Genomic DNA, 21,520 nt, shown 5'->3' on the forward strand with positions numbered 1-21,520 from the left:
TGAGAGGAGGGACTATAAATATGTTCTTTGATTTTCTTGAATACAGGGCTAAGCCTTGACAAAATTTGGAGATGGCCAATGTTTGCCTCCAGTGTTTGTCCCTAACTCATGTGGCACTATATGCGACCCAGAGCAAAGCTCTGACAGGTGTCTCTCAAATCCCCCATCTCTAATACTGGCAAAGGGTGAGGCTTAAGGGTCTCATAATGACTGTTTCCTAAGACACTCAAAGCAATTGAAATTCTCCGTTTTGAGAGAGAACATTTTTGGTGGGAAGTGTATAGAACTTCAACTTAGATTGAAGTGGATTCAATTAATTTTTTACATTTAAAAATGTTGCTGAATGCTACAAGATAAGGAAAAAAACATTTTGTGTCTAGTTTTCTCATTAAGGGGCATGAGAATTGAAAATATATTTAACATACTTTGCTTTTCATTTGTCATCAGCTTCATATCTTAACAGCCTTAAATCATTTGAAACTGCTACTGTAATCCTTATCTCCATTCATTACTACTTTGTAACACATCTGTCTTTCTCAGTATTACACTGCTAAAGGCCTGTAACTATAACTTACTTCTTTCTTGCTTTCTTGCTTCTTGTCGGTTGTGGGGCTTAAACTCTGGGCCTGGGCGCTGTCCCTCAGCTCTTCAGCTTAAGGCTAGCAAGCACTCTACCACTTGAGCCACAGCACCACTTCCATTTTTCTGAGTGGTTTATTGGAGATAAGAGTCTCACACTTTCCTGCCCAGGCTGGCTTTGAACCGTGATCCTCAGATCTCAGCCTCCTGAGTAGCTAGGATTACAGGGGTGAGTCACTGGCACCTGGCCAACTCACTCATTTTTTTAAGTTTTGAAACCCTAGTACATCTTGGTATTTAGTACAGTGTTAACTGAAGGAACAAATTAATGGATTTCTTTTAGAAAAGGCATCTAAATATGCAATAATATAAAATATAGCTTCTAGTTAGAATGTCTATTATTTTAAAGTAGTAATACAAACTATATAATGATATATTAATTTATAATGATTTATAATTTATATATTAAATTTATAATGATAACTTTATTGTATAAATAATATTTTTAGTTAAGTAATTTTAGCAATGCCTACGAGAATCATTGCTAGAAATTTCAACAAAGGATTTGAAATATCTTCGGATTCTAGCAATAATATCATTTAAAGAAATAGACATTAAGTTGAAATTTTGTCTTTAGAGTAAATATTTTTCAAAATTATAGTTAAAATTTTCCATATGGAAGAAAGAACTTAGTTACTTTTTGTATTTACTTCCTTTAAAAATTCTCAATTTCGAGCATATAATTGAATAAAATTAGTGAATTGAATGTAACCATTCAAGAGAAATAAACAAAGTTCAGGTAGACATATCTAATTTAAAAATTTCTCAATGTATTTTCATTCTGAGTGGTCTTACAGAGGAATGGTACATTTAAAAGAACATTGGACAATTCATAATATTATATTATGGTAAAACTTACAACATTCTGTGCTTTTTCAGTACTATCATCTAATTATATGAATTATTTTAATGTCCAGGGTAGCTACTGCCAAACTTAATAATTTTTCCCGCTTGGAGCCAACACTCCACCTTTTGGGCGTGCAGTTTGATCAGAATGTGGCCCAAAGCATCATCACAGAGAAGCCTGGGGCAGCAACCAAACTTTTATATCAATTGTACATTGCTCTTCAGAGAAAAAAGAAAAGTGGACTGACAGGCATAGAAATACAAGCTTTGCAGCCTCAGACAACTTCAAGACTTCAAAACATGAAGAGCGAAGCTTTTCGAGAGGTAGGTACATAAAGATGCCTAACATCTCAACAAACTTGATACAGTGAAATAATGTTATATTCTCAAAACAATCTTACTGTGTTAATATGTTCCTATGTATGTTACTAGCCAGACTTAGTTTTTTTTTCATTCAAGCAGGATAATTATTTTGTATTGTAAAGGTGATGAACAGAAAAGGGTTATAGTATCATAAGTAAAGTAATGAGTACATTTCTTTTCAAACTTAGTTTTAAGATTTTGAATTCATTTATGCAGTTGTAATGTTGCCTTTTCTCCCTCTCCACAATTTTCATAGCTTTTCAAATTCTGCCCTCATTCTCAGTTACTTTTTGTGCTAATGTGGTTACCTGATCTATTAATTGGTTCCCTGAATTTCAGAATTACTAATAGTGGCAAAATCCTTCCAGGTGTATCTCCTCTAAATTCCACATTCACCAAATTCTTTGGCTTAATCTCTATTTTAAATACATCCTGTTTTTAACTTGGATTGACCTTCAAAGCTTTTCACTAAACAGTGTCCACTCTCCTAACATTCTTCATACTTTCCAGGTAAAGTCCATATTAATTGACAGTGTATCCTTGAATATCAGTCACATACTCCTGCTCTTCCTTCCCTACTGCCTTCTCATTGTTTCTTCCCTAACTTCTCTTTTTACTTATGCTGTTCAGCCTTCTGACATACATAAATTCTCCCTGTAAGTCTCCTGATATTGGTATTGTTGAGTAACCATTTTTTGTCATATGACTCCAAGGATTTTAGTATTTCATCTCTGTGTATATATCTAGTACACTGGGTTGACAATTATACTTAGTATGTTTAGATTAATTATTATAACTTTCAGTTAACAATTCTTCAAGTTCCTGCTCTGCTTCCTTATAGTGATTGACGTACATTAACTTTTCCATGTTTTGGTGTTGATGAAAAGTACTAAATATAAATGTGGATAATTAAAATTTTAAGTCAATTTTTAAAGTAGAATTGACATGGTGGATATGACAACATCTCCACTTTCAGACTGATACATTCTTAATGGACATCTTTATAGACCTGGTAGCTAAATAGATTTACACAAATTGGTTTCTAGAAATTACATTAGGCTTACAGCTGAGTAATACAGAATTGTATCCTTCCTCTTTCACATACAAGCTGGTTAACTTGGAGCCAGTCCCTGAGAAACTTTCAAACTCTATTTTGTCAACTGTATAAACCAAGAAGGACTGTATCTACCTACTTGAACACTGCACTTTTGAATAACCTTAAGAAGTTCATATATAACCAAGTGGAAAGAATGTGCAATACTGTGTAAAGCCAGGGCAACCTTCCAGAGTCAATCATTAAGTAGATATTTATTAGATCTCTACATTGTCAAGCACTTGCAAATGAACAATACTTGGGAAAGTTCTGAACAATTCTAGACTATATATTAGGAAGAAACAAACGTTTTTGTAGAATTTTATATGTTGCAGTGGTTTAAAGAGGAGGTAGAAATGATGAAGAAGGTGGCATAAATTATTCTATCAATGAATGCAGAGGAAAAGGAAATGAAAAAATATGAACAATACTTGAGGCTTGCCAGAAGTATGAGACTATATATTTGATGGACATAGAAACTAGGACAACTTGTAAGTTGAGAAATAAAGTCAGTAGTAGGAGATAGAAATGATATAAGTGCCAAATGGAAAGAGATCCTCAGGGGAAAAAAAGAGTAAAAGGGAATCAATGGTTTGTGCAGAAGAGGGTTTAAAGAAGTAGAGACGCTGAATCTGGACAGGCAGATTGCCAGTATATAGAGTATTAATGATGACTGAAGTTTATTGATAGTACAAAGTAATATACCAAGCCCTGATCTGGGTGGCTTGTGCATATTATATTACTAGAGCTTCACAACTGCACATTGTGAAGTTTTATTTGTTCCTACTTTACAGATGAGGAAACTGGGCTACAGAGGGGCTAGGCAGCTACTAGATTGTTGTATGCAGCTAGTAGACCTGAAACTCAAGCCTAGGAAGCTTTAATGTTTGATGTTTTGCTAGGCAGTGATTGAATAATGGGAGGAAGCAGGATGCTTTTATTATCTTCTACATATTGGGATACTCTTTATAAGTTATTTTGTGAAAATGTATTTTGTGAGATATAAATACTGTTCATTTTTTCTGTAGGTAATTTTAGTTTTTAAATTATGTTTAAGTAGTTGCGCAAAGCAGTTACCATTTAACAAAGCTATTTATGAATACAATATACATCTGACTGATAGTCATCCCTTTCCACATTCTTAGTCATCCCTCCCAACTCAACCATTCCCTCACTTGCTTTTCTTAACTTCATAGTATTACATGAATTCTTGACTCTGTCCCCCCACTCCTTTTCTTTATATATAGAACAGAGCTGGAGAGCCTTTATTAATTTCAAAAAATCATACTTCACAGCAAGAAAAATAATCATGAATTAGAGACATTTCAAGATAAAAATTAATAATATGTATACATATATATGCAAGATGATATAAACAACTTTAATTCACATGTGCCTAGTAAACTATCAAATGAGAAAAAAGAACTACACAAAGAAATAGACATATTCCTTATAATATAGAAATTTTAACATCCCAGTTAGTAATTGAAAGAGCCAGCAGGTAGAAAATGAGTGAAGGCATATTTAGACTGAATACTTAACACTTGCAAAACAATAGCAGAACACAAATCATCATCAAACTCAGTGGAACCATTACTGTGGATCATTTCTGCACTCGAAACCACATTTTAGCAAATTAAAACAATAAAAATCAAAATAAATATGCTCTAAAATAACAATGGTATAAAACTAGATAGTAATTACAGAAAGCAAAGCAGAAAATTCCCAAGGATTTGGAGATCCAAAACACAGTTGCTTCTTTTTGCAATTTCCTTAAAAAAATAGTATTAGCATAGGGAAATTATACAAAGGGATTTCATTGGAATATTTACAACATGTATATAATAGACATTGATCAAAAATACAAAATAAATGTTATTCTTTATTGACATATATGTATATGCCATATACCTGTAATATACATGTCATATATATGATAGATGTGATATATATGGCACACATGACACATTTGCTCTGTATTGTAGCACGTGTGACAATGCAACACATGTGCCATATATGACATGCTGGCACAGTGGCACATTGCCACAAATCACATGCACAACACATCACTTATGTTACATATATGTAACAGATCATGTACGTGCCATGCATGTCATGTAGATGTCATATGCATCACACATGACACACGTGACACAAAGCATACTTTACATATGTGGCACATGGGTCATGCATGCCATATGTATCACAAGTGTCACTCATGCCATGTATGTCACATGTGCCATGTGTCATGCATGTGTCATGTGTATCGTGTGTCGTGCATGTCATTTATGGCACATGGGTCATATGCCTGTTTGGGTGCCATGTGTGCCATGCATGTCACATGTGTCACACATGTCACGTGTCATGTGTGGTGCACATGGCACACATTACACACGTCTCACGTGTCACCCGTGTGCTGCATATGCCACATATGCTACGTTCACCACATGTCATATGTGTCATGTATGTCACACATGCTATATGTGGCACATATATATGACATGTGTAGTGTATATGGCATATATTCCATATTTGTGACATATATGTCAATAATAACATATATTTTGTATTTTTTATCAATGTCTACATATTCATGCTGTAAATATCTCAATGAAATCCCTTGGTAAAATACATATATTGACATCTCTATAATTCTTCTATTGGATTTATTATTTATTACCATCTCCTTTTACTTTCATCCTACCTGATGACCCTCCAACATTTTCCATATATTTATTCATTGATTTTGTCGTAAAGGTGATGTACAGAGGGGTTGCAGTTACATAAGTAAAGTAATGAGTGCATTTTTTGTCGAACCTTGTTACCGCTCAGACATTGTTATTAGGTGAGAAGGAATTCAGCTCTGGTTTTTATTGGCCTTAGATTGATATTCAAGATATGAGTTTGCATACAGTTTTAGTAATTTGACCTTCTAACAGTGGAAACGCATAGACATTTTATTTTGAAGACAAATTTTACGTATGTTTATCATGTATGCTTATTCTCTAGTAACAGAATCTTTGAATGCTTTCTTCATTTAGAAACTTAAAAACCTGATACCACGCCAAACTGATTTCAATCTGATGCGGGTTACATACAGGTTTCAAGAAAAAGTTAAACAGATGAATGAAGATCTTGACCAAATGCACTTTGAGGAATTTGAAAAATTTCAAAAAATCAAGGAAGACCAAAGATGTTTAAAACTCAAAAAGGTTTTATAGAACAATTTTTTCCAGAAATTCGTTAGTATATAGTATACTATTTGTAATGTATGCCTATTGATACACATTGCATAAGAAGTAATATAGCACAATATGCATTTTCCTGATGCATGGCTTTGCCTTGCCTGCTCTACCCTTCCTTTCCCTGCCTTTGCTCCTTCTCTTTATGTTCACCCTTGCTTCTTATTGGTACATCTACTTTTGGCTGAGGACAGTAACTGTCAATCCCCAGAGTGTCAGGACAAGTTGCTCTCTTTCATTGATGGAAATGTATGCTTCAGCTGTTTGAGGATGATGGCTTGCTATTAGATATACTAATTTTCAAAAATCCATAACCATTGTCCACACTAAGAGAGATATACTTGGCATACTCCCTATGCTTCTTTATTCTTTGCAATTTTTTTCTGCCCATCTCATTTCTCTCTTATAGGGTAATTCTGTTTGTTGCCCTTTGAAACTGTCGCTTTAAGAATATCTTTTAGCTTCTTTGTCCTTGCTTGTTCCTCTGACTCCTGTTGCTTCTCCAAGTCCTTTGAAAATCTTTAATGATCTGTACCTTTAAGGATATGAGAGGGAAATAATATATGGGATCATTAAAGAATTTAAAAAGTATCTTAAGTGGCTTGGCATATGGAATGTGTGAACTAAAGGCAACAGAGCTGATTTTTCCTGTAGAGCTACAAAACCACTTTTTAAATTTATGTGTTTAGGATAATAAGAAATCAATACATCCTGAATATAGCCAACTCCCTGTAGAGAAGGAGGGAACAGTGAGAGGCCAGATCTAGAAGCTCTGATTCCATTATGATTTGCCAGAGAAAAGCACTGCACTTTCTTTTAGCATTCCATGTTGGAACCAAATGTTCGGACTCATTTATATGGAATCAGCCATTCCAAGCTTTAACGTATCAAATCGAATGCAGAAAACCACCAAACAGAGTTGTAGAAAAGGAAATATGATGCCATTAAATACTTAGAAATTAATTTTGTTGAAAATGACCATAGGAAGTAAATATAACAATAGAGAACCTAGTATCTATAATAATTAAGAAAATTTTTACATTTAGAGAGTGAAACGAGGACTATTAAATTGTTAACAATGTCTGTTTTAATAGTGAATTAAATTTTTTATCATTGAATATAGGTGATAACCTTAATATATTTCTATAAAATATAATGCTTTAGCAGTAAATTCCTGAGTCCTTTCATATGTTGCCTTATAAATAATTTATTTAAAATAATTTTATCTGATATTAGTCTTGCTTTCTTTGAGTTATATTCTTTTATCTCCTCATTAAAATAACTACTTACCTACTGAAGAGGTGATTTAATAATGACAGATAATTTAATGTTAATTTTGTGTCTGAGGTCATTTCTAAATTTATGAACCTATATGGCTCAGGGAAGCCCTCATTTCTGTGGGGCTTCCACAACTCAGAGCAGTGTTCTAGGTGTTATTTTCCCTACAGAATATTTTTAGTTTTTTTCTTCTCATGATTGGGTAGGTCATGAAGTTGGGACTGGGAAACAATTGTACTTTTCATTGTATTTGAAACACTTTCATTATCTATTAGTAACAGTACACAGAAGGAAAATACATTTAATAGGCATCATTTGAGAATTGTGCTTTATGATACTTTTCAAAGAATGCTACTGACAAGTGTTTCCTGATTAGACAACTGTAATACCTAGTACCATGCCTACTTGCCACGTTCTGAAATTTCCCACAGACAAGTTGAATATATATGTATCTGTACATGTCTTACATTGACTATTATGCTGAACAATGACATAACTAAACTAATGTATATGGGATACTCAGCAACGCTTAAGCAGAAGACGACAAAATGAAATAATGGCCAAAATTCAAGCAGCTATCATACAGATTCCTAAGCCTGCAGCAAATCGTACAGTGAAAGCACTTGAGACCCAAAAAATGATGAAAAAGAAAAAAGAGGCAGCGGTAAGTGATAAAAGCCACTTAGTAAAGGAAAATATCCTTTACTGTTGTTGTATTATGTTTATCTCAATTAAAGAATGGTCCTTCAAACATGGGCATGTTGGAGCATGTTGATAATCCCAGAAGGGAGGGGGCAGAAACACTAGGATTTTGAGTTTGAGACCAGCCTGGGCTATATAGGAAGACTCCCTCTGTCTCTGCCTCTCTGTCTCTCTGTCTCTCTTACACACACACACACACACACACACACACACACACACACACACATGCATGCACACACACATACACACACGCACGCACACACACACACACACACAATGATCTTTCAAAAAATCACAGACAAACTTTTCAAAACTATTATTTTCTCTTCAAATGATCTCTGACCTTGGTACTTCTTAATCATAATTTCCCCATCAAATCCATATTCAATCTATTTTACAGTGTTGTTAACAGACAGACTGTAGCTTTAAGCTAGGCTTGTCAAACACTTTGAAATTGATTGTATCAGTCACAACTGGTATGCTTATGATTCTATGATTGCTGATAAAGTAGCTGAAGATGAGTGATACTCTCCTGGATAATTACTGCCCTGGGTACAGCCAGGGTCAGGTAAGATCCACATACTATGTGCGTGCCATTCCTCTTCATCATGTAGTACTATTTTACTATCAATCCCAGAAATGTTACGTAACTTGTTAACGTTAAAAATAAGATACTTACAGTAATGATGTTTTCTAGACTACATCATTAGTCACGTCAATAGGAATTTGATTACAATTTGTAGGAGAGCAATATTGTGTTTTAGGGTTAGTTTCTCATGGTCTATATTATCTTATGTGACCTAAAAGAGGACTAACAGCTGTCAATTAGTGAACATATATTGTTTGTCGGGATGTAGATTAGTGCTCCCCATCATCTTTTTTTAAATTTAATTTTTTGTCAAGGTAAAGTACAAAGGGTTTACAGTTACATATGTAAGCTGGTTAGTACATTTCTTGTCAAACATTGTTACCCCTTTCCTCGTTTCTCTCCCACTTTCCCTCCCTCTCAACCTCCTCTAAGGTGTAAAGTTCATTTCCAACATATTGTCCTGTGAGTATCGCTGCTGCATTGGTTCGCCCTTTGTCCTTAGTCTCACCTTTTTGTTGTTCCACATCAGCTTAAACTCACAAATAATGCTTGAACTCACTTGTTTGAAGTAAGTAAGAAGGCTGAGACCCAGAAAGCTGACACGTTTTCCTACGTTTCCAGCACTGGCAAAAAGATGGTTGCATCATTCTGATTTCTACATCTGTTGCATTTGAAATTAATACACATTTCTTTCTTTAAAACTACATGCAAAGTATCTTCCACTATAATACTAAGCAAACGTTACACACAGAAGCATTTTGTGAGCCATTTTAGTATTTAAGCCTTCAATTTCTTTGAAATAATTGAAGCTCATTAGTAAAGAATTGTAAAATTAGCTAAGCTAATTTTCATGGAAAAAATTAATAGTATAAATAAGATTACACAAGAAATGTAATCTCATGTAACATGAGAATTGTTTGAGTTGTTTCAACTCAAACAATAATTTCTTACAGAAATATTTATATCCAAAAGAACTTGCCTGGCTCATCATCTGCATTTTCATTAAATGCCCTTTGACTCACTTAATTCAAATCATGAACTGAGTGATTTCTGTTAGTCAATTTTTATTGTCTTTTAGGAAGTTAGCCTAGTCCAAGGTGATAAATTAGAATGACCAAATGATTCCAGCATATAGAATTTAGTGACTTAGCTACTGGTTACCTTGAATTAGTAATGTGTGTCACTTTGTAATCCTGGGTGAGCCTGGTGAATGAAATTTTCCAATGGATTTTGGAAACAGAACTGATGATGAACTTTCTTTAAAGGATGTGGCCAATGAAATTAAGAACTTTGAGGCATTAATAAAAAAGGATCTTCAAGCAAAAGAAAGGTAATTCTAAAACTGTTTTCTATTCTATGCAACACTTTTGAATATTTAGAAACATTTTATTTAGAACTGCTATTCCAAGATCTTTCACTTTGGGAATTTTCATCAATTAAAGTAAAAGGGTTGAGGGCATGGCTCAAGTTGCAGAATGCCTGCTTAGCAAATGTGAGTTTTAAACTCTAGAACTGCATATAAGTAATTAATAATAAATAAATAAGTGCCTTACCATATCATTTTCATAAATACTAACATTTTTCCTAATACTAATTTTCTTAAGCCTTTATAAGTAGATAGGGTTAAACTCTGACTGTGATTTTGGCAGCTGCATAGTTTGTTGCCTAACTCCAAAAAGTTTCACTGAGCATTGAACCCTGTTGATAAAATAAGCAGAAATTCAGTGATTGATTTTTACATTGGCACAGTGATTCTTAGCATAGTATTTGAAATTTAGCAAACATCAGCATTTTGCCAGGCATCCTAGCCACATATACAGAGAAAAAGTAAAGAGATGACTTTTCTTATGAGCTCAGAATTGAGCTGGAAGCAACAGACCTGCGAATTATGGTCTATAATTCAATACTATCTGTACTATAAATAGGCAACTATCCCATCATTTAACATTAGTCAACTGTACTTGTATTCAAGTACCTTTCTACATCGTAATGATTGTTCCCAACATACTTTAATAATATGTCCTTGTTTCTGTGAATTAAATTAAATAAAGCATATTGATTATGCATAATATTAGAACAATGACTATTCCTAATATAAAAATCATTTCCTGGCAAGAAATCATATGGAACAATTTATGCTATTGCATTTTTTAAAGAGGAATGTGGATTAAAATTGGTGATGAAACAGTTATGTACATAAAATTCATCTTTTTTCTTTTTTGCATATGTTTTCTTTACTATTTTAAAGTTGTATCTTTGTTTTGAATGATAAATTGAGTGAGTGAAAATTCTATACTATGCTTCTATCTGTCTCATTAAATTTAATGTGTTTATTTTCTTTGGGGAAGACCACCAGGCTCTTCCTGATTCTTTAAGTTTAAGAAGCCAGGTTACAGCTGTATTTTTGGGCATGTCATGACAAACAAGTCAACTTTCATTTTCTGAGTTTACCAGGAGGGTTGAGTAATTCCTGTAGGTAGCCAGAACTTCATTAGGGAGTTCTTGAGCTCTAATAGGAGAGGGAGAATGGTAGTGAATGGAACCAACCATGTATACGGTAACCTGTGTCCCGTACTGAACAAGTGTGTTATCAATAGCTTGCCTAATGAACACACAAAGTAAGTATAAATTTGAAGTAGGAGGCCCCAGAATCAACAGAAAGATGAGGAAGGAAATTCTAGAATATCTATGTAGACTGAAGATCATTGAGGGAAAAAAAGACAAAACATGATAGACCTTTTAAAGGGGTTATGCAGAGAATCTCACAGAGAAAGAGCAGAAATGACATAAAGCTGTGGGTTTTATACTGGAAATCTAGTATTTGCTTCAATGTTTTTATTAGTGAAATAACAAAGAACTTGGGACCTTTCTTAGAGGTCTTCTAAATTCACAAATAGAGACATATGATCGTATTACTTTTTTAATCTAAAAACTTTTGTCTCTAGTTCTTCCAAGACTTTTTTAGATACAACAGACCAGATAATTTCAGATTTGTTAAATACTTACTCGGATGATGACTACATTAAAAAAATCCAGAAGCGCCTGGAAGAAGATGCTTTTGCTCGAGAGCAAAGAGAGAAAAGACGGCGGAGGTTGTTAATGGACCAGTTAATAGCTCATGAAGCCCAGGAGGTAATACATTTAATGCTGGTTAAATAATAATAGCACTGGGAACTTTACAAAACATACTACAGGCAAATCTCTATCTTATTGCTTATATTATCTGCCACTGTTCATGGTATATTGTCATGTCAAAACAGCAAAAAATATAAAGAAATCAAAACCTACCTATTTACTAAAGAATCTAAAATCTAGTCATGGTAACACAGAATTGTAAATTTATTTAGTCGAATTGTCTATTTAAAAATCACTTAAGTGAACTGGGTGGCTGTGGCTCACACTTGTAATCCTAGCTACTCAGGAGGCTGATATCTGAGGACTGTGGTTCAACAGGCATGAAAGTCCCTATGAGACTCTTATCTCCAATAAACTGCTCAGAAAAGCTGGAAGTGGTGCTGTGGCTCACATGGCAGAGCACTAGCCTTGAGCACAATATGAGACTCAGGTACAGCACCAGGCCCCGAGTTCAAGACCCAGGTCTGATCAAAAGAAAATTGAACTGATAGATTTTATATTTTGCATATTTTACCACAATAAAAATACAGATGCAAAAAGGAATCTATACTAGATATTTCAATTTACTGTTACTTTTGGAAGTAAAAGAACTTTATAGTGAAAACAACAAAGAAAAGTTGGTTGTCCTTGCAAATTGTCCATTAGTGTACATCAGTGCTTCTCAAGGTATGTTTTGTGGGTCAACAGCATCAGCAACATCTGAGAACTTGAAGGAAGACATCAGGTTTTCTCATTACTCTGAACCCACACAGAGGAATTGGATAGTTGCAGGGTGGAGTCCTGGAGGAGATTCTGATGTGGCTGCAGTTGAAGAATCACTGACCATCTCTTACATTACTTAGACACTCACCCTCCTCTATTCTGCAGATACTGTAGGAGGCCCAGAGACTCCATAATGAGCAAAAATATTAAGAAATTTGGTCTCAGAGAACTTGTCAGGTAGGGAAACTCTGTGAGTAGGCCAGAACATTCAAGAGAGAAAGTGAGTTGAAAGTAATGGGCAAGTGGATGACAGAAGACAGGGGTCCCTGGCTTGGTTCAGGGGATGCTGTGTTGTAGATGAGAACAGAAACATGGAGGACAGCCAGGAGCTCACTAACTGAAGGTCGGAGTGGAGGCAGAGGAAGAGGACAGGGTGGAGGTGCAGCTTCCAGGGGCTGTGGAAACGCTGCAAGGTGAAGTGTGTTTTCAGAGAAGAGACTCTCACAGGAGATTCAGGGCTTTCAGATAGCTGCAAGTCACCTCTTCTGGCAGTATTTCTAGAGACCAAATCATCATGAGCTCTTTTCAGAGAAATGGAATGTTTCATTGCTTTTTAGTTGACGGCCTAGACTAGATCCATAATAAATGGAGAATTAAGCAAATGGTGATAGACCTGAATAAGCTCCTAACTTTATCTCATGGAAGAAGTAGAGGCCTTGACAGTCAAATTGAGACTGTTACAGATCTATTGAAATCCCTCCACATACAGTAAATGTAATCAGAATAACCATTTTCTACTTTATTCATTTCAAACATAGGATATTTTGTCTCTTGTAGGTTTGTAGGCTTTCCTGAACGCCTAACAGTAACTTACACCTGAGTTTCTGTGAGAAACTATATCCTTCATTTCATTCCATTGAACCTTTGGGGAATTAGAATTCATTTGGAATAATAAAGCAACTTCCAATTTAAAATGTAATGCTACTTTGTGACCCTTAAACTATCTCAGCATTGCAGTAGAAACTTGAGGCTAGCCTTACCTCCATGTTTTCTTGTTGTTTCATCTGGACTTGCTCAATGTCTGTGGTCAGTTGGTGGCTGGCTGAGGCCGGCAGACACACAAGATTCTAGGAGCCCTTTTTTGCAAGGCTAATGCCTCTGTAAGGTCTTATTTTTTGGTCCATCAGGCGATTCACACAGTGGTAGCGGCAGACCCAACTGCCTTTTTATAGTTAACTTTTTTTAGATTTTGGCTGATGTCCCACTGGTCAGATCAAGATCAACACTTCCTTTCCTCATATTTAAGAAGCAGAGAAATAGGTTCTGTGTTTTGATGAGCATAGCCATAGGGAAATATGAAAAGCTGTGAATGAAAAGACATGAGGAACTTGAGGCCCTTTTCACACTTTGTCTCCACTTTCACTACTGAATCTTAAAAGGAAACCAATGACTCACATTATACTGTTTTAACAGTGAGATTTGATCTAACCCTAGTGAGAATAACTGTCATCAAGAAAACAAATGTGGGCAAGGACCCAGGCAAAGGAACCCCTAAATACTACTAGTGAAAATGGAAATAAGTATGGAAATCAGTATAAGATGTCTTAAAAAATTATAATTAGAACGGCCATATGAGCCAGCTATACCATTCTGGGTATATCTGAAGGAAAGTAAATCACCATACAATACACCTGTGTTTATTGCAGCATTATTCACAATAAAAGCTATGGAACCTGCTTGCATGCTCACCAATGGATGAATGGATAAAGAAAATGTGACATATTACACAAAAATGTACTAGTCATCAGAATGAAGAATGGAATTGTCATTTTCAGGAAAATTGATAGAATCTGAAACTATTAGGTTAAGTGAAGTAAGCCAGATTCAGAAGAACAAATGCTATATAGTTTTCTCATATATGAAATTGGGATCTAAAATAAATACATGAATAAATCAAGACATGAATATAAAAGGCAGACTACTGAGTGGAGAACCAGATGGAGGAAGGAAGGGAAAGGGAAAAGGCAAGGAGGACAAAACGTGGTTAAAGTTGATCCTATGCACAAACCAAAGGACATATAAACCCCTGTTACAAATTCTGTAAGGAAGTTTTAAAATTGGGGCTGGGGAAGAGAGGATAATAAAAAGTTGTAAGCAGGCTTGAAACTTGTAATTGTAGCAAGTCAGGAGCCTTGAGATCTGAGGATTGATGTTGAAAGCCAGCCTAGGCAGGAAAGTCCTTGAGATTCTTACCTTCAATTAACCACCAAAAAACCCAAAGTGGAGCTATGGCTTGAATGGTAGAATAGTAGCCTTGAGCAAAAAGCAAATGGTGCCTAGGAATTAAGTTTAAACCCCAGGAAAGGAACACATTCACACACACATACACAAGAAAAAGTTATAGAAGATATGTCTATGGAAATATCACAACTCCTCTCACTTTGGAGACTCAATGTACACAAAATTAAATTTTGAACTCAAGGACTCGTGCTTACTAGGTAGGTTCTCTACAACTTGAGCCATACCCACAGCCACAAAATTAATTTTAAAACACATTAATATGAATTTTTAAAATATTTGAAAGAAAAAATAGTTTAACTTCAGCTGAACTATAATTCACGTTTCCAAAAAATTCCCAGGTGAAAGTTTCATAAAGTATTATTTGTGTCTTAATTTTGTTAAATAAACAATAATTCTGTAATCTCGTAAAGATAATTTGAGAACTATAATTACTTCCTCTTTCCACATGAGGTCTCTGTTTAGACATTAAATGAACTTGTTGGGCCCTGGGAAGTCATCTTCCACCTAAACCTCTCCTTGTGACCTATCAAGAAATAACCCTGTACTACTAAGTTATTTGCCAAAGCTACATAGCCAATGAATGGTACAGCTGGGAACAACACCTGGATTCACTATTTTCAAGTTGGTGTTTTTCCCACTGTACATTTACTGGTCCTCCCCTTCTGTTCTCTCTTCTTCTAAAACAGCGGAGTTCATCTGTTTTGAGACTCTAGCCACACAGATTTTCTCTTAAGACAAGCAAAAGACCATTTCTACTTGGTCTGGCCTCTCTACTCTTTATATTCTGTTAGTTTTTAACTTTTCCTCATATTAGTATTGAACTAACTCTAAGGGAAATAACCAGGACTACTGTCTTTTCATGGGCAATAACTGCATCTGTTTTATAACTACTTGTTACCTTAAAATAAAAATATCATATTTCCAACCAGCTGAAAACATCCTTATAATTAAACAATTTTGTCAGTGATTTAAACAAAAACTTTGAAGAGAATGTCTAATTTATTTTGATCATATTTTTGGCATGCATTTTTTATTGTCAAGATGATATACAGAAGGGTTACAGTTACATAAGTAAGGTAATATGTACATTGTTTTGTCAAACTTGTTACCCCTTCCCTCATTTTTCTCCTATTTTCTCTCCCCTCCACCGCTCAGATCCTTGTTGTACAGATCATTTCCAACATATATTCTTGTGTATATCACTGTGGCATTAGTTCCCACCTTGTCCCTTGTTTCACCATTCTGTTATTCCCCTTCTCTAATTCAAATAAACGTATGTGTGTGTGTGTGTGTATATATATATATATATATATATATATATATATATACATACAATACCAGTGTACAAAAATTAAATACAGTGACAACAGGAGATATACTATAGGGGGAAGAACATACAAAAGAAACAAAAAATCACATAGTACATTAAAAACAACAAAGAAAAACCTCTTGTCTCTGTGTCTTGGAGTTCATTGTGCTTAGCATCATCTTATATGGTCATATGTACATAGCTATTGAGCTCATAGCTAAGATATGGAACCAACCCTGATATGCCCCTCAGTAGATGAATGGATCAAGAAAATGTGGTATGTACACACGCACACAATGGAATTCTATACTTCCATCAGAAAGAATGACACTTCCCTATTTGTAAGGAAATGGAAAGATGGAAAGACTTGGAAAAAAATCATATTAAGTGAAGTAAGCCAGACCCAAAGAAAATAAGTCCCATGGTTTCCCTTATTTTCAATAATTAGTATACATCTAGGATAATATTTTGATCATATTTTAAGGGTAAAATTCATTTAAGTTAATTGTAAGTTTCAAGACCATATTGTTTCTAAATACTAAAATTATGCAGCATCTGTTGGGAATTTTTTTTTCAGCTTGTGTTTTTGACATGTTCAGGTTGAAATCAAGTAACAAAAGTTGTTTTAGGTAAATTTGATGCCTTTTATAGAGTATTTGTGGGTAGATCTGTTAGCCTATTGGGGAATCTGGACTTGGCTTTGAGGAATCATTGGCTTTGGTTTCACAGGAAGCCTATCGAGAGGAGCAGTTGATTCACCGGTTGATGCGCCAGTCCCAGCAGGAACGCAGGATTGCTGTTCAGCTCATGCATGCTAGGCATGAAAAGGAAGTTTTGTGGCAGAACAGAATTTTCAGGGAAAAACAATATGAAGAAAGACGTCTCAAAGATTTCCAGGATGCTCTTGATCGAGAAGCGGTAAGCCAAATCTCCCTTAAAAATCTTCCTGGGGTCCTTTTTAAAACTTTCTGTGAAGCAAAGCTGTCTTTTGTTATCTATTGCTTAAGAAGAATTCATTTCTTGTGTGATCTGCCTACTATCTTCCCATTTTTTTATTTCTTCATAATTACATGACACTTTCTTCCTTTAGTCTTGATTCTCCTAGTACCTAAGCTGGTAATGTTCCCCATCAGTCCTGTATTCATGTGTCTCATGGATTATGGTGCTTGTTTTCCAGATAATTCCCCAGGAAAGACCTATACACAACAATATTCCCTGAGTTCTTCTAGTTTGATAATAGACTGTACCTCCTCTACTGTCCATTTTGTTAGTAATAACATACTTGGTTTGACTTTTCTTACTTTGCTTATCTGAAATATGTCACTATTTCTTCAGGCATAATATAATGCTGTTAAAAAAAAAAACCCTGATGATTGTCTAATCCTTTCCTATGTTCCTATTCATTTCTTTGAATCATGACTTTCTTTTTTCCACAAATGCCCAAAGGACTTTCCTTTTCTCTAAAGTCTGTTAGTCTTACTAGCTAAACACTGATGTTGCTTATGCTAGGTGAATAGTCTCAGCTAGTGATAGCTTTTACACTGTTTCAACAAGGCACTGTGAGGTTTTTAATTTAAAATTTTTCTGCTTTCTACTAGATAATATTTCTGAGATCCATATAGCATTCCTCTTTTCTTTCGATCAGAATTATTCATTTACCTGGATACTCTAAGAATGCAATGTCATTGAGAATGGTGCCCCGCTGCCAAAGTCTGGTTCCTCTCCAATCCATTCTATGTGCAAGAGAATCTTTTGAACTCTGGTTTGATAGCTGCCATCCTGTCTGGAATCCCATCCTTAGTTTCCCACCAACAACATATCCCTCCATCTCCTAGCTCTTTCCAGATCCCCAAATGAGGCATTTCTTGCATCTTTCTTCTTCCGGCCCTGTGCCCTTATCCAGCTAATATTCATCTTTCAGAGCTCTTTACAAATGTCATGTCTTGTCTACATCAGGGTTCCCTGTTGTGTAAGCTCCCTACCTTCATTTTAGATCTAGGGCCACTTGACATGCACTGCCAATTAGTCATTTATTCCTGTGGCTTTTTGACTTTGCATATCCCAATTAGCATGAAAGATCAGGAGTGAGCAGTTTGCTTCTGGTCACTGTTTCCCAAGGCTTAATCCTGCATCTGTCACAGTTCAAAGAAAAAGGAAAAACAAACAAACAAACTAGTGAGGTAAGGAAATGGGAGAACTTTGTGTTTTTTACACTGAAGAGATTATTTTTTAATTTGTTTAATTTCTAGATTAAATCTACTAATCTCTTACTTCATGGCAATTGGGAAGCCACTCTCCATTAAGACAATTCCAGGTCCCCAAATTATGTGCCATCAACTTGTATCAGTACTATTTAACTACAATCCAGTTTAAAAACTTTTTGTAGCATTTTCTTTGAGCCAATCATTACCTATGCTTATTGCATGCATATGAAATCCTTGCAATAGCCACAATTAGACACTTCCTTATGTGCATTTTAAGTACAAGGAAAATGAAGCTTAGAACACTTAAGGAGTTCCAGTTTATCAATTCCACAGCAAGAGCAAGGCCTGTTCTATGAAACTCAAGAGGGCAAGCTCACAATCCCGGAGATTGATTACCTCCCACGGGCTTCCTTTTCCTTTCCTCCTTTCTAATGTAGACTACAGCCAACTTTAATGTAAGAAGACAGGAAATTGTGGTGAGTTGAGCCAAGTTGATAGTAGGTAGAAAAGAATGAGAAGACTGAATAGCTCTAGCAGTTCATTTGATATAGTTTTCTACATGGGAGGAAGGAGGAGATGAGTGAAAGTATGGCAGGAGGGAGACAGACGATAACAACAAGCAAAATTGAAAGCTGTTCTGTTATTGATATGGCCATTTCATTCTTCTCAAAGCTTTGGTTCTATCACATCCCAAAAATTTCCACATATTTCACTGGCTCCGTAGCAAACCAAACTAATGATCAATTTTTCTTTCACTGTCTCCATAATGAATGCTCTAATATTCCTGGTGTCTTAAGTTCATTTTTTCCTCCTCACATTTCATGAAACATTCCGTAAAGCTTTGCACCTAACTTATATTCTTTACCCATGAAAATAAAAACAGTTCAAGAATGGTAAATTCTTGTGTAATTCTGGACTCTGTGAAATATATTGAGTTGACTTACAAGTCATGTAACCCAACCAGTTGCCTGTTAAAAAAATAAAATAAGCTTGTAAAAATAAGCAGCAGCAACAGCAGCAAAATAATAATAATAAACCTTACATAGAAGCCTACTGTCAGACATGTAATCATTTAAGAATGGTGTGATAAGCTGGGTGCTGGCGGCTCACACCTGTAATCCTAGCTACTCAGGAGGCTGAGATCTAAGGATCACGGTTCAAAGCCAGCCCGGGCAGGAAAGGTCTCTTACCTCCAATAAACCACTAGAAAACTGGAAGTGGTGCTGTAGCTCAAGTGGTAGAGCGCTTGCCTGGAGCTGAAGAGCTGAGGGACAGCACTCAGGCCCAGAGTTCAAGCCCCACAACCAAAAAAAAAATGGTGTGATACAAAATACTTATTCTCAGAAGATAATTGGGTTAATTTTTCTCTGAATGCTAAGAATTATTAATATCCCCACTTTGAGGAAACTGGGGCTTAAAGAAGCTGAACAATTTGCCCAATTTCTCATAGTTTGAATTTAAATTACACACAAGGAAGAGCTTGAATTTGACCACAGAACTTGTAAAGTCAAGTTTTACTTGTGTTTTTTACTGATTGGATCAAGTTTCATTGACCAAGTCTAAATTCTAGGGCAAGCTAGCACATGATGGATTGCTTAAGCTTGCCACAGCTTTCTGTAAAGCCACATTTGATCACTGAAATCCCATTCACTGAGTATTGTGTTATTCATCATGATAGGAGGCTAAATTTAGTATACAAAAAAGGTTCTGAAAACAAAATGGCAGTACTGTCCAAGCAGAAGTTATGAATAACCATTTAAATATTTTATTACTTTCTTTTTTGTGTATTTAATTTAATCATAAATGCTAAATATTTCATTATTTTCTGCAGAAGTAGATGTTTCTAAAAACGAGGGTTATCAATTTATTAAAACTAACAATATGGGGTTAACACCTTTCATATTTGTTTCTAATGTATGATGATCTCACACTAGTAAAATCAGGGTATTTCAAAGTAGTTTCTAAGTATAGACCAGAATCGTGGGCTTCCTACACTGAAGACACCAATAGTAGTGGTCATAGCAGAGGTGCCCCGGTAAGGGCTCCCATGTGGTGATGAGCTATTGTACAATTTGGCACAGACTTGTCAATTTCTCTGTGATTTGTGACTGTTTTCTTTCTTTGTTTCTGTTTCTAAGTTACTGTTTTCTTCTTTGGTCAGTCAAGACTACCATGTTGTGCTTGGTTGATAAAGTAAAGGTGGAATATTCCCCATATTGTGTTTGCCATCATACTCAGTACTTAATGTAGTTGTTTTAAAGGCTTTTTTTGGCTATTCACTTTTAGCATCATTTTCTTTTTTGTTTCCATTACCTTTAAGTAGTTACACAAAGGATTTTTCCATTCAACAAAGTTCATGAATACATTGGGCTGAGAAGGTGGTTCAGTGGTAGTGCTTGCCTTGCATGCATGAGGTCCTGGGTTTGATTCCTCAGAAACACATAAGCAGAACAGCCGGAAGTGGTGCTGTGGCTCAAGTGGTAGAGTGCTAGCCTTGAGTTGAAGAGCTGAGGGGACAGCGCCTAGGCCTAGAGTTCAGACCTCATGAGCAGCAGAAAAAAAAAAACAACAGTTTATGAATACAGGGCATCTTGATCAATATTCTCCCCTATCCTTTCCAACCCCACACTTTCCCTCAGTTTTTTTTTAAGTTTGTGGACTCTGCATTGAATTTTATGACTGTATTTCTTCCACTTTCAGACAATTATGACTTAAAAATATGTTTTTGCATTATCAGGCTCTGGCAAAACAAGCCAAAATTGATTTTGAAGAACAAATCTTCAGAGAAAAGGAAATTCATGAGAAGATTGCTGTAGAAAGGGCTCAGGCTCGTTATGAGAAGCATTATACAATTTGTGGAGAAATTTTGGATCAAATACTTGATTTGTCCACTAAAGTGGCAGACTACCGGATGCTGACAAATAAGTGAGTAAAGCTAATGTGGTGTGGAAATACCTCAGACAATGAATAAGGTAGGATTACAAGGTAGATTGAAGGATTCTAAAGGAGGTAAAAGAATTTCATGAGAAAACAAGTTCTAAGAAGTAGTATAGGAGATTGTGCTTACTGAGTTGATTCACCTACCAGCTAGCATTATTTCAGGTGCATCTGTGTCTT

At 35.4% G+C, this 21,520-nt stretch overlaps 1 protein-coding gene across 1 annotated transcript in view; it reads left to right on the forward strand.

The window, feature by feature from the left end:
* Spef2 (sperm flagellar 2) overlaps positions 1-21,520 on the forward strand; it is a 158,885-nt gene that overhangs the window by 14,472 nt on the left and 122,893 nt on the right. The window contains exons 3-9 of the mRNA XM_042690529.1: positions 1,557-1,809; positions 5,983-6,153; positions 7,985-8,125; positions 10,018-10,082; positions 11,698-11,884; positions 16,929-17,117; positions 21,141-21,328. Of these exons, the coding sequence (XP_042546463.1) occupies positions 1,557-1,809; positions 5,983-6,153; positions 7,985-8,125; positions 10,018-10,082; positions 11,698-11,884; positions 16,929-17,117; positions 21,141-21,328 (1,194 nt within the window). The remainder of the gene's footprint in view (positions 1-1,556; positions 1,810-5,982; positions 6,154-7,984; positions 8,126-10,017; positions 10,083-11,697; positions 11,885-16,928; positions 17,118-21,140; positions 21,329-21,520) is intronic.

Source organism: Dipodomys spectabilis, unplaced genomic scaffold (genome assembly GCF_019054845.1).
Source record: "Dipodomys spectabilis isolate Male_0828 unplaced genomic scaffold, ASM1905484v1 ptg000138l, whole genome shotgun sequence".
Classification (NCBI taxonomy): domain Eukaryota; kingdom Metazoa; phylum Chordata; class Mammalia; order Rodentia; family Heteromyidae; genus Dipodomys; species Dipodomys spectabilis.